The sequence below is a fragment of the Glycine max genome, chromosome 8 (genome assembly GCF_000004515.6).
Source record: "Glycine max cultivar Williams 82 chromosome 8, Glycine_max_v4.0, whole genome shotgun sequence".
Taxonomy (NCBI): Eukaryota; Viridiplantae; Streptophyta; class Magnoliopsida; order Fabales; family Fabaceae; genus Glycine; species Glycine max.
This window is the reverse complement of record NC_038244.2, coordinates 25387261-25401936: the sequence shown is the minus strand read 5'-3', so window position 1 is coordinate 25401936 and position 14676 is coordinate 25387261. Positions and strand designations below refer to the sequence as shown.

At 40.0% G+C, this 14676-nt stretch overlaps 2 protein-coding genes across 2 annotated transcripts; one reads left to right on the top strand and one right to left on the bottom strand.

The window, feature by feature from the left end:
• The first annotated feature begins 630 nt into the window (after nt 1-630).
• LOC106799567 (troponin I 1-like) lies at nt 631-966 on the top strand. The gene has a single exon (XM_014778461.1). It carries the CDS (start codon nt 631-633, stop codon nt 964-966), a length of 336 nt encoding a protein of 111 aa, XP_014633947.1.
• A 12516-nt stretch (nt 967-13482) lies between these two features.
• On the bottom strand, nt 13483-13992 carry LOC102669766 (uncharacterized). The gene has a single exon (XM_006586411.1). The coding sequence runs from the start codon at nt 13990-13992 to the stop codon at nt 13483-13485; it is 510 nt and encodes a 169-aa protein (XP_006586474.1).
• Between the last annotated feature and the right edge of the window lie 684 nt (nt 13993-14676).

The following is a 14676-nucleotide window of genomic DNA, read 5'->3' as shown; positions in this document are numbered from 1 at the left end:
TTCTCAGAACCGATACAGCTCAACATTTTTATAGATGGGTTAAAACCCCAGTCCAAGCAGCTATTGGACGCTTCTGCAGGTGGGAAAATCAAATTGAAGACCCCTAAAGAAGCCATGGATCTCATTGAAAATATGGCTGCAAATGACATTGCTATTTTGAGAGATAGAACTCACATTCCTACTGAAAAGAGTTTATTGGAGCTAACCTCCCAAGATGCATTGTTGCCACAAAATAAGTAGTTCTCTAAGCAACCTGAGGCATTGACTGGAACACTAAGTAAGTTGCCAACTCAAATTCATTCTGCACATACTTCACATGCCTATGTTTTGCAGGTTGTAGGATGTACCATCTGTGGGGGAGCTCATGAATTTGGATGTTTTATCCCTATTGAAGAACAACCCACTCATGAAGTCAATTACATGGGAAATCAACCCAGAAACAATTTTAATGCAGGAGGATTTTCTGGACTCCAACATGGCCATCAATACAATCAATAGCAAGAATAATGGAGGAACCACCCTGGAAATAAATTCAATAAATATCAAGGTGGACCATCCACAAGGCCACAACAACAAGGGCCTAGTCTCTATGATCAGACAACGAAGCTGGAAGAGACTCTAGCTCAGTTCATGCAGGTTTCTATGTCCAACCAAAAGAGCACAGAGTCTGCCATAAAGAATCTGGAGGTCCAAGTGAGACAACTTGCAATGCAATTGGTAGATAGATCATCAAGCAGTTTTACAGCTAATACAGAGAAAAATCCCAAGGAGGAGTGTAAAGTTGTGATGACTAGAAGAAAAAGGGAAATCCATGTGGATGAGAGTGAAACTGAGAAGAAGATGGAGGAACATAAACAACAGCTGGCACCTAAGCCAGCACTTGAACCCGTTTCTGATTTTGTAGAACTTGAAGAGATTAATGAGGAGACTGAAGATGATAAGGAAGAAGAGACACCAATAAAATAGAAAGAAAAAGAAAGAATAAAAGAAGAAGAAAAAGAAAAAGAAAAAAAGTTGAAAAATGAAAAACAAAAAAAGAAAGTTGTTGATGATGAGATGAGGAGAGATAAGAGTGAGCTAAACACTGAAAAGAAGAAGGATACTACTCCAAATGAAGGCAAGGAAGTACCTTATCCTTTGGTACCTTCCCGGAAAGAGAAAGAAAGACAAATTACTTTACCCTTTGGAGAAACACTTCAACAAATGCCCCTCTATGCCAAATTTTTAAAAGATATGCTAACAAAGAAGAATCGGTACATCCATAGTGACAGAATTATGGTGGAAGGAAATTGTAGTGTTGTGATTCAACGCATTCTTCCACCTAAGCACAAAGATCTAGGAGTTGTCACGATGTCGTGTTCCATTGGTGAGGTTCCTATAGGAAAAGCTCTCATAGACTTGGGAGCTAGTATCAACTTAATGCCTCTCTCCATGTGTCGGCGACTTGGAGAGATAGAGATAATACCTACACGCATGACCCTCTAGTTAGCTAATTGCTCCATCACAAGATCATATGGAGTGATTGAAGATGTTTTGGTGAAGGTGAAGCAACTTATATTTCTAGCTGATTTTGTGGTGTTAGACATAGAAGAGGATGTTGATATTCCTCTCATTCTTGGCCGCCCATTCATGTCTACTACAAGTTGTGTAGTAGATATGGGAAAGAAGATGGTGAAAATGGACATCGAAGATCAGAAAATCAGCTTTGATCTATTTCATGAAGATAAAGAGCCACCTGGCCGGAAGGTCTGTTTTAAAGTTCATGTGATGGAGGAAAGAAGACCTGAGAAGGAGGTCCTTGAAGTGGGAACTTTATTGGATCCTGGATAACAGGATGATGCGTCAAGCTAGTAATGTTAAAGAAGTGCTTATTGGGAGGCAACCTATCTTTTCGTTCCCTTCTCTATCTCCATTTTTATTTTTTGCATGTAGTTGCTTGTGATTGTGATTTATTTCAGCTTGTTTAGTAATGAACAAAAAGGGTTTTTAAATTATGTGTGAAGAGATAAGATGAAAATGACTTAGAAAAAGTTTCAGATTGCTAATCCGCTAAGCGCAAACCTTGCGCTAAGTGCCATCTCTTCACGCGCTAAGCCGAGCTTGTTCGTGCTAAGCGCAAAGACCCCTGATTGATTTGCTGAATGGTTCATCTAAGCGCACATCACTGCGCTAAGCCCAACATCTTCACTATAAGTTGCACCTTAAGCAGTGGGCTTAACGTGGATGATGCGCTAAGCGCCACTTCCTCTCCATGAAAATTTATTATAGCTGCACTAAGTGCGCCATTTTGCGCTAAGCCCCAAATTCATTCTGTAAGTTGAGCTTTCAAGTTGGGCTTAGCGGGAAAGGATGCGCTAAGCACCAACATCATTCTATTTTGAAATCATTAGAAGTGCACTTAGGGCAAGTAATGGCACTAAGCCTGAATAACTCACTGTAAGTTGAAGCTTGATGTTACGCTAAGCCTCGCATCTCAGGCTAAGCGCATATTGCAGAAAATTTTTTGGTGTTGCGCAAGCACTAAGCCCCAAATGCTTACAGGATATTACAACTTCATGTTGGGCTTAGCGCGAGTGATGCAATCCTCCCTAGGAAGGGACCAGTCACTAAAGCCATGAGCAAGAGGCTCCAAGAGGATTGGGCTAGAGCTGCTGAAGAAGGCCCTAGGGTTCTCATGAACCTCAGGGTAGATTTCTGAGCCCATGGGCCAAGGTTGGGTCCAATTATCTTTGTACATATTAGACTAGGATGTCATTATATTTGGTCCTTGTATTTAGGGCTCCATAATGTAGGTAGGGTACCCTAGAAATATAGGATTTTTCAACCCTTGTATTTTAGGGCACCTAGACGAGTTTTTGTATTATAGGTAGTTTTGTAATTTCACTTGCACTATAATGACATCCTAGTCTAATACGTACAAAGATAATTGGACCCAACCTTGACCCGTAGGCTCAGAAATCTACCCTGAGGTTCATGAGAACCCTAGGGCCTTCTTCAGTAGCTCTAGCATAATCCTCTTGGAGCCTCTTGCTCATGGCTCTAGTGACTGGTCCCTTCTTAGGGAGGATTGCATCATCCCCTTCCCCTTGAAGAGGATTTGACCTCAAATATATTAGTTCATCCTCTTTAATATCAGCTCCTCCTGCAAAACGAGTTAAATCAGAAATGTTAAAAGTGGTGCTGACTCCATACTCTTCTGGGAGGTCCAACCTATAGGCATTGTTATTGATCCTCTCCAAAACCTGAAAAGGTCCATCCCCTCTAGGACTAAGCTTGGATTTCCTTTTAGTAGGGAATATATCCTTCCTAAGATGGATCCAAACCCAGTCACCCTCATTAAGAACTAGCTCTTTCCTTCCTCTATTGCCTTTAGTTGAATACAACTTTGTTTGGTTCTCTATTTGGTTCTTACCCCTCTCATGTAACTTCTTTACAATCTCCAACCTAGATTCCCCTTCTTTATGTATAAATGAAGTGTCCAGTGGGAGGGGAATGAGGTCTAATGGTGTTAGGGGATTAAACCCATAGACAATCTCAAAAGGGGACTGCTTGGTGGTTCTATGAACCCCCATGTTATAGGCAAATTCTACATGAGGAAGATACTCATCCCAAGACTTATGGTTGCCTTTCAAAAGAGCCCTTAAAAGGGTGGATAAAGACCTATTTGCTACCTCTGTTTGCCCCTCAGTTTGTTGATGACAAGTGGTAGAGAAAAGAAGTTTAGTTCCTAGCTTAGCCCATAAGGTTTTCCAGAAGTGGCTAAGGAACTTAGCATCTCTATCTGACACAATGGTCCTAGGCAAATCATGGAGTCTCACAACTTCCCTGAAAAAGAGTTTTGAGATGTGGGAAGCATCATCCACCTTGTGGCATGGTATAAAGTGTGCCATCTTGCTAAACCTATCCACCACCACAAAGATAGAGTCTACACCTCTTTGGCTTCTAGGAAGCCCAAGGACAAAGTCCATACTAATGTCTACCCAAGGTGTATAGGGGATGGGTAAGGGTGTGTATAGCCCATGAGGCATCACCGTAGACTTGGCTTGTAAATAAGCCACGCACCTAGTGTAATGCTTATGGACATCTTTCTTCATATGGGGCCAATAAAACTTTTCTTTGAGTAAGACAAGGGTCTTGTCTATCCCAAAGTGGCCTATGAGCCCACCCTCGTGGCTCTCTTTCACAAGTAATTTCCTAATGGATCCTTGGGGTATGCAAAGCTTTCCCTCTTTGAACAAATACCCCTCAGCCAAATAGAATCCATCTTGGGCCTTTTTCCCACAACTCTCGTAAATGGGAGAGAAATGTTCATCTAAAGCATAGTTAGTTGATCTTTGGCCTTTGAAGACAAGGCCTTACTATCCTTCTTTTTCTTTTGTTTTTCTAGTTTTTCTTCCTCATCCCTCTTATCTTTCATAGTTAGTTGATCTTTGGCCACCTGTGAAGGTGTTTGAGGATGCAACACAAATTTAGTGCCAAGATGGTGAGGGTAATCTCATTAATTAGGCCATTGTAAATGATCTTCCTATCAAATTGCCACGGCCTTCCTAAAAGAATATGTCCTGCCTCCATGGGAACTATATCACAATTAACATCATCCTTATATGTCCCAATGGAGAAAGGTACCTTCACTTGTTAGTTAACTATCATTTCCCCTTGCTCATTGAGCCATTGAAGTTTATAAGGTTTTGGGTAGGGAATGATAGTGAGGTTCAACTTGGAAACTAATCTTGTGCTACAACAATTGCAACAAGATCCACTATCCATAATGAGAGAACAAGTTTTATCTAAAATTTTGCATCTTGTATGAAAGATGTTCTCTCTTTGGGATTGGGATAGATCACAAGATTGACCTCCAAGGAGCCTTCTAACCATTAAGAGGTCACCTTCTTCATGGGGGTAGACTTCCTCACTAGACTCTTCACCCCTTACTTCATCTTCACTTCCACTGGAGGAAGGGCAAGAAGTAGTCTCCTCTTGCTAGTCCTTTCTTGGGAACTAGTCTTAGGGGCGTATTTCTCTATGATCTTACCCTTATCTTCCTTGGGTTTTGAAGGTGCAGCCCCTAAAATTCCATGGGCTTGGTCCTTCCTTGGATAAGAGTGAGAGCCATAAGATTTTGAAGAAGGATTTCTTTTAAGTTGTTGCTCCACTCTTATACAAAGTTGGACTAGCTCATCTAGGTCCCTATATGGAAGGAGTTCAACCTTGTCCCTCACTTCCATATTAAGCCCACTAAGGAACCTAGCTATGCTCGTTCTTTCCTCTTCCCTAAGTCGAGCTCTTAAAAGGAGTAGTTCCATTTGTTGTCTATATTCTTCAACACTCATACTCCCTTGTCTAAGCCTTTGGAGCTTGTCCATAAGCTCCCTTTCATAGTAGGAGGGAATGTGCCTCTTCCTAAGGGCACTCTTAAGATCATTCTAATACTCTACTGGAGGATCCCCATGAATCCTTCGTTCCCTAACAAGGGAAGTCCACCAATAGAGGGCATACCCTTGAAAGCTAAGGGTAGCCAATGGAACTTTTCCCTCTTTGCTAATATGATGGCAAGCAAAGAGTTGTTCAACCTTCATTTCTCTTGAGGCCTCAACATTATGTTTTCCATGGAAATATGGGAAGCTAATGTTAACCTCTTGAGGCCTTCTATCCTTTTCTCTTCTTTGGGAGTGATTTTTAGTATGTGAACTATGGCACCCTCTATAATAGTCGCTAAGTTCTTCACTTAAACTTTTGCAAGAGTCATGACTACTATAGGAGGCATGCTTTTCTCTTTTCATTTCTTTCATTATTTTTCTTCTTTCTTCCTCTCTTATTTTCTCTCTTTCATCTTTACTTATTTCTTCCTCTCTTTTTTTACCTTTTTCTTTTCTCTCTTGTTTTTCTTTCCACAACTTAAGGGATCTCAACTCATCTAATATCTTATACAAGGGGTCCTTAGGAGTAGAACCCTCACCATTAACACTAGATGAAGAATGAAGACTCATGTTAGTTCCTAAGTTATGGTTCTTTCTTGTTGGGGGTTAGAAAACAAAAGGTAAAAGAAACTATGGTTGAAACTAGCCAAAATAAACACTAAAAGAGGTGTGAAAGATAAGGTAAAAACTAATTGGTAAAAGGCAAGCTACCTAGGCGGTTTGACAATGGAGAGTAAAGGAAATAAGCTATGAAAGTAAGCAAGACTTTGGAGTGCTTTTTAGTCCAATTGCTCTTAAGGTGGTTGGCCCTTTGCGTCTTGACTCAAATTCTTCAAGGTATGGCACCAATCCTCCTTTCCAATTCCTTATATGGCAACTCCCAAGCAAGGAAACAAAGAGACAAGCAATAACCAAAGACCCAAAAAAAATAAATGAAAGCTAAACCAATAGAGTTTTAAAAAGACAAATTTTCAAGGATTATTCAACAATTAAAGCAATGAAAAGCACACAAAAGCAAGCTAGGACTCAAAGAGAAACCTAGAATGGCTCTAGAGTAGAGTAGAAAAACAAAAAAAAAAGACTCAAGAAACCTCTAGTTTTGGCACTTTTTTTCACAATAATTTTAAATTGAAGTTTGAGAACTAGGATTGGTATAAAATAGGCACCAATTATAGAACAAATTTTGAGCCAAAACAACAAGCACACTTCCCTTTCACTTTTTTTTTCCTGGACACTGATTTTTCTGCCAACTTGTGTGATTTTTTTTATTTTTTACTTTAATCCAAATCGCTTGGTTATTTTTTTATAATTTTGGTCCAGATGTCTAGAAAATTAAGTAAAAATTTTAGCTCAAAACATGTAGTGACCAATTCCCAGTAATTTATACAAGTTCGTATATTCAAGCTGCCAACACCAGCGATTTCAACCTAGAAATCAAGAGTAGTGTTTATGTTGCTTAAGGCTTGGATAGTTACAATTTGTGTTAGCTTATGCTCCATTATCTTGAATAACACAATTCAAGAGAGCTTAAGACTTATTTGATTCACAAATCCAGCCACAACTCAGCACCACAACTCAACTTCATCATAGACATCATGTAGGAAACTTTGAAAACAAAAAAAAAGAGTTCAACAACAACACTACGTCTAGGAATTGATTTACAACATGTTATGAACTAAATAACATGCATTAATTAGACTCAAAATTCAAAATATAGGCTAAGAATGACAAGAATACATGAACAAATGTATCTAGAATTCAATCAACAAAATAAAAGTTCAACACAAACTGAGAACATAATGTGACAATTACTATGACTAAACATGACTCTAAGACAACATGGATTAAGTGATTTACACTTAGATTTTTGTGTTTTTTTTTCTAATCAATATTTTGGAAGAAAATTTAGATCTAAGGTTCAGCACCAGAATATTATGAATGAAAAATGATAGAACCTAAAATCAACACAAAAACATGATTCAAGAGTAGATCTACAAAATTTGAACCATAGAAATGCAAGAACAAGTGTAGATCTAAGATTTAATCGGTTTATTTTCTTTAATCTACTCTAAACAGCACCAAACCACAAGACAATGGAGGATATACATGGAGAATAAGATGAAGAACAAGGAATTAAAGAGAATTCACCAAACAAAAAGATAGAGGAAACAAAAGAACATCACCTAGATGAAGATGCTCTGATACCACATGATGTAAGCTCCATTGGAGCTTGTAGGCCTAGGATCTTCTTCATCAATGGATTCCTTTGCTTCTGGGAAGATGAATGGCAGCGGAATGGAGAAGGAAGAGAGAGAGGAGACGTCACTTCAAGGAGAAGATGAGTTTAGAAGAAGCTCACCACCATAGGAGGCCATGGATAAGAGCTTGGAGGAAGAAGGAGATGAATGAAGGGAGAGGAAGAGAAGAACACAAAATTTTGTGCTCTAAAAGAGCTCTAAAATCTAAAGTTTAATTTTCAAATGATCAAAGTTGAAAAAATGCACACACATGACCTCTATTTATAGCCTAAGTGTCACACAAAATTGGAGGGAAATTTGAATTTCAATTCGAGTTTCACTTTAATTTGTGGAGCCAAAATTTCACTAATTATGATTAGTGAATTTTAGTTATGGTTCAGCCCACTAATCCAATATCAATTCCAAGATTCTCCACTAAGTGTGCTTAGGTGGCATGAGTGATGTGCCATTATTTTCTCATATTTCTTAACCTTTTTTGCACCATGTTAAATACTGATTAATCTTAATTGTCAAATTAATTAGGCAGTTTAATTACTTGGGCTCATTCAGCTAATTTGATGTTTTCAATCTAATTTCAGGAATTAATGAAGCATTGGGCTTAATCCGGATTTTGGTCGTGGACTTAAAGAGGGCAAATAAAGCAATGTTTACCTTAGTGAATTTCTAATTAGGAGATTGTAATTTTATTTTATGTTGTTCAGTGTTTATTTCGTTTTGGGCCAGAATAATGTAATAGGGCCCAGTGACTTTGAGTGACCCTTATAAATAGTAGCCTTGGGATTCGTGTAGAGGCTATTCTGTTAGACTATTATTCAAAGCATAGGGTTTAGGGTTTTACGTTTTTGGAGCTTATTGTTACTGTTCACGTAATGCATTTTTCCATTTTCTGCTTCTAATTGCAATTTCGTTTTTATTTCTTCTTCTGCCTTTAGTTTCATTTACGTTTCTGCTTTAGTTTCATTCTTGTTTCTATTTCTAGTTTCATTTACGTTTCTACCTTTAGCTTCAATTGTGTTTTCTGTTTTTGGTTGAAATTATGGAAGGCTAAATTTCTGGTGTTGTTTCCTTCTGAGGACAAAGCTTAACTCTCTTCGAGGTTCTGTTTATAATGTGGCTTTCTGGCAGTTTTCCCTTCACCAATTAACCCACATGCATTCTGTTAATCTGTGCACGCTTCATGTTTGATTAATTGCCTCTGTGCTTAAATTGCGTTCGTGCTTAATGAACAAGGGGTTAATTGGTGTATGTGTTGCTTAATCACATATTGACAACCCTAAATTGATTTTCGCTTAGTAAATTAAAATAGGGTTGGATTAAGTGGTTAACTGTTAGGGACGAATGCTTCATAACCTAGGACAAGAGAATGGCTTCTGAATCAGAGGAAACAACACATTTTTACTATTATTAATTTCGTATTCCAGTTTGCTTGTTCTTTAATTCACACAACAAACAACCCCCCCCCCCCCCCCATTGTTACTGTTACTGCAAGTATATTATGAACATTTGGTTTATCATTGCTCGTTGGGAAACGACCTAGGATCACTTCCTAGTTACTGCATTTTAATGTTTATTTGATTCGAGTACGACCTCGATCAATGAGGCATGTAAAGCATGAAGGACATGCACAAAGTGTGACTATATGATGTGGTCATGGGGTGTAGTAAGCAAATGCTCATCTCCACCTCTAATATTTAATTGGACTGGGCTTCTACCAATTCAATTAAATTTTATTTCCCAACACACACATCAAATATTCACTTAGTGCATGTGAAATTACAAAACTACCCCTAATACAAAAACTAGTCTAGGTGCCCTAAAATGCAAGGGCTGAAAATTCCTATATTTCTAGGGTACCCTACCTACATTATGGAGCCCTAAATACAAGTATCAAATATAATGACATCCTAGTCTAATATGTACAAAGATAATTGGACCCAACCTTGGCTCATGGGCTCAGAAATCAACCCTAAGGTTCATGAGAACCCTAGGGTCTTCTTTAGTAGGTCTAGCCCAATCTTCTTAGAGCCTCTTGCTCATGGCTCTAGTGACTGGTCCCTTCCTAGGGAGGATTGCATCATAATGTTTGTATTCTTTTGGTCTGATCATCCATTTGTGTGCATAGTTAGGTGACTTTAGCATTGGGAAATGTACTGTTGCCCTAGAACTTGATTGAAGTAGGATTGAAACTTAGTCTTACAAGAGGGATCTGCGGATTAAGTTTTGGTTTTAATTATGTTGTTAAAATAATGATGTTTAGTCTAGGCCTAGTCTTACAAGAGGGATCTATGGACGAAGCTTAGGCTAAATTAGGCTAAACTTTCGTAAGCTGCTTGAGCTGAGTCTAGTCTTACAAGAGGGATCTGCGGACGAAACTCAGTTTAAGCTAGTCTAAACCCAAGAGGGGTGTCTCAATTGGCCTAGTCCAACAAGAGGGATCTGAGGACAATTCTTGGATTGATTAGGTCTGACGAGGGATCGAGGTTTAATAATTTAGGCTACAACATAGAACACAAGAGCATGATTGATTAGAGAAATATACTTATATGCATCAGCTTGTTTGTTAAAAAGACCCAACATTTCTATCTACTGCTGTCACTTTTGCTTACTTTTCATTTTATAGTTTTTATCATAAAAGTTAGTTTAAATTCTGTTTGAAATTAACAATCATACATGTTCTCATAACAATTTCTCATTTCTGAACTTAATTCAGGCTAACATTAGTTCCCTGTGTTCGATACTCGGATTCATCCATTTTAATTTTTAAATACTTGATGATATGGTGCGCTTTCTGAAAAACCAGATTTCCCTTGAATATATTTGAACAAAGAAAAGGTGGAACAAAAAACAACTGCAGGGGAAATCCAACAAAGTATTTATGGTGCCGTTACTGAGGATTGAACCCGGGTCACCCACATGACAGGCGAGAATACTTACCACTATGCTGGCAAGCACCAATGCTCCACTTGAAAAGGCCTTCTTCACGACGAAAGGCCCTTCGTAGTTTGGAGCCCATTTTCCCCTATGGTCCCTCAGGGCGTGGGATACCTTCTTTAAGACAAGATCCCCTTCGTTGAACTTGCATGGCCGTACCTTCTTGTTGAAGGTGTTCTTCACCCATCTATGATGATGCAATCCTACCCCCCAAGGGCATTGAATAGAAGACTCTAAGAAGATTGGGCAAAAGATGCAAGAGAAGGCCCTAGGATTCTCATGAGCTTTAGGGTAGATTTCGGGTCCATGAGCTAAGTATGAGCCCACTTATCTTTGTACATATTAGATTAAGGTTTCTTTAATTTTGGGCCTTTTATTTAGGACTCCATAATGTAGGTAGGGTACCCTAGAAATGTAGGATTTTCCAGCTCTTGTATTTTAGGGCACCTAGACTAGTTTTTGTATTAGGGGTAGTTTGTAATTTCACAGCATTAAGTGAATATTTGATGTGTGTGTTGAGAAATAAATTTAATTGAATTGAGAGAAGCCCAATCCAATTAAATTTTAGAGGGGGAGGTTAGCATTTTCTTGCTACACCCCATTGCCACATCATATATAGTCATACTTTGTGCATGTTTTTCATGCTTTACATGCCTCATGACACCTAAGCACACTTAGTGGAGAATCTTGAACTTGATCTTGGATTAGTGGGCTGAACCATAGTTAAAATTCACTAATCATAATTAGTGAAATTTTGGCTCCACAAATTCAATTTCAAATTCAAGTGAAATTTGAATAGAAATTCAAATTTCCCTCCAATTTTGTGTGACACTTAGGCTATAAATAGAGGTCATGTGTGTGCATTTTTTCAACTTTGATCATTTGAATATTAAACTTCAGATTTCAGAGCTCTTTTAGAACACCAAATTCCGTGCTCTTCTCTCCCTCTCCCTTCATTCGTCTCCTTCTTCCTCCAAGCTCTTATCCATGGCCTCCTATGGTGGTGAGCTTCTTCTAGGCTCACTTCTCCTTGAAGTGGCGTCTCCTTTCTCTCTTCCTTCTCCATTTCGCTACCATTCATCTTCCAAGAAGAAAAGGAATCCATTGATGAAGAAGATCCTAGGCCTTCAAGCTCCAATGGAGCTTACATCATATGATATAATCGCCCATGGCTCATGGTTTCCAATCTCTTACCTTTTATAAGGTTTAGCTGATCAAAGCGTGCTTGGGCCCATTCCAACTCTTTCAACCAAGATTCTACCAGAATTCTTAAGGAGAGTACCTCTACTTCAAACGGCAACACGACCTCCATCCCATACACTAAAGAAAATGGAGTTTCCTCGATTGATGTTCGTACTGAGGTTCGATAACCATGCAGTGCGAAAGAGAGCATCTCGTGCCAATCCTTGTATGACATGGTCATTTTCTGAACGGTCTTCTTGATGTTCTTGTTTGCCGCCTCAACTACCCCATTCATCTTGGGCCTATAAGATATGGAATTGTGATGTTGGATCTTGAAATCCTCACACAATTATTTCATCATTTTGGTTTTCAGATTGGTCGCATTGTCAGTGATAATCTTCCTAGGCAACCCCTACCGACAGATTATCTCCCTTTTGATGAACCTAACCACCACGCTCCTTGTTAACCTGGCGTATGAAGCCGCTTCAACCCATTTGGTGAAGTATTCAATGGCGACCAAGATGAACCGATGTCTGTTTGAAACCTTGGGCTCAATAGCTTCGATCATATTTATTCCCCACATAGTGATGGAAGCTTGCTTGTGGGGCTTCTATGGAGGCTGGATCTTTGAGCTTCAATGAGGTCCTTTAATGGTGATTTTCCACCATGGAGATGCAGCGGAAGACAAAGGACAAGAGGTGAGAGGAGGCACCATCCACTAGGGAATAAGCCATGGAAGAAAGAGCTTCACCACCAAGATGAGCCTTGGATAAGAAGCTTGGAAGGATGCTTCAATGGAGGAAAAGAAAGAGAGAGGGGGGAGCACGAAATTGAAGGAAGAAAAAGGGAGAGAAGTTGAACTTTGAGTTGTGTCTCACAAGACTCTCATTCATCAAAGTTACAACAAGTGTTACACATGCTTCTATTTATAGACTAGGTAGCTTCCTTGAGAAGCTTTCTTAAGAAAACTTCCTTGAGAAGCTAGAGCTTAGCTACACACACCCCTCTCATAACTAAGCTCACCTCCTTGAGAAGCTTCCTTAAGAAGATTCCTAAAGAAGATTGAGCTTAGCTACACATACATCTCTAATAGCTAAGCTCACCTTCTTGAGATGAGAAGCTAGAGCTTAGCTACACACCCCCTATAATAGCTAAGCTCACACCCATGACAAAAAAATATGAAAATACAAAAAAAGTCCTTACTACAAAAACTACTCAAAATGCCCCGAAATACAAGGCTAAAACCCTATACTACTAGAATGGCCAAAATACAAGGCCCAGACGAAGGAAATACCTATTCTAATATTTACAAAGATAAGCGGGCTCATACTTAGCCCATGGGCTCGAAATCTACCCTAAGGCTCATAAGAACCCTAGAGCCTTCCCTTGGATCTCTAGCCCAATCTACTTGGAGTCTTCTACCCAATGCCCTTGCGGGGTAGGATTGTATCACATAGAGAAGGGTCATGCGCTGCAAACACGTTCAAAGGCATGGGCGGAGCATTGACATTATCTACGAATGCCTGGCACTTGTGGCATTTTCTCACATGGATACAACAATCGTTTTCCATGGTGAGCCAGTAATACCCTGCCCTCAGAATCTTTCGGGCCATGGCATGTCCATTGGCATGCGTCCCAAAGGACCCCTCATGCACCTCCATGATCATTTGTTTGGCCTCTTTGGTGTCCACACATCAGAGCAAGACCATATCATGATTTTTCTTGTACAAGATACCTCCGCTTAAAAAGAAGCCAGTTGCTAACCTTTGCAACATCCTCTTGCCATTGTCGGAAGCCTCCCGTGGGTACTCCTTGTCCTCGACGTATCGCTTAATGTCGAAGTACCATGGTTTATCGTCTTGCTCCTCTTCTATCAAGCAGCAATGTGCAGGCTTGCCACGACATCTGAACTCAATGTGCGGCAAGTCTCCATGTGGGGTTAGCTGAAACATGGATGCTAGAGTGGCAAGCACATCGACCATTTGATTCTCCTCTCTGGGAATATGGTGGAAGGAGATATCATCAAAGAACTCCATCAATTTCTTGATGTAGGCCTGATAAGGTATCAATTTGTGATCCCTAGTCTCCCATTCTCCTTTCAACTGATGGATCACCAAGGCTAGGTCTCCATATACTTTGAGCAATTTAACGTTGAAGTCAATTGCTGCTTTGATCCCAAGGGCACATGCCTCGTATTCTGCCATGTTGTTTGTGCAATCGAAGCCCAACCTTACCATGAAAGGTATGCATTGATTGTCGGGAGTGACCAAAACTGCCCCAACTCCATGGCCTAGGGCATTGGATGGGCCTTCGAACCACACGATTTACTTATCCCTATCTTCATCCTCCACTTCTTCCTCAAACAAGGCCATGATGTCCTCATCCGGGAATTCCGGATGCCTGGGTTGGTAGTCATTGAGGGGCTCCTGAGCTAGATAGTCTGCCAAGGCGCTTCCCTTTATTGCCTTTTGAGTGACATAAACAATGTCGAACTCAGACAGCAGAACCTGCCACCGAGCGATTCGTCAGGTGAGAGCGAGCTTCTTGAAAATGTACTTGACTAGGTCCATCTTGGATACCAACCAAGTGGTGTGGCTTAGCATGTACTGCCTTAGACAATGGGCTGCCCACACCAAGGCACAACACATCCTTCCAAGCAAAGAGTAATTCATCTCACAAGCGGTGAACTTTTTGCTCAAGTAGTAGACAACCCGTTCCCTCTTCTCGGAATCGTCATGCTGCCCCTAGCATACACCCCATCGACTCATCCAACACTATCATGTATAGGATAAGAGACCTCCCAGGCATCGGTGGCATGAGCACAGGAGGATTCATAAGGCATTGCTTGATCCTTCCGAATGACACTTGACAGTCGTCATTCCACTGGA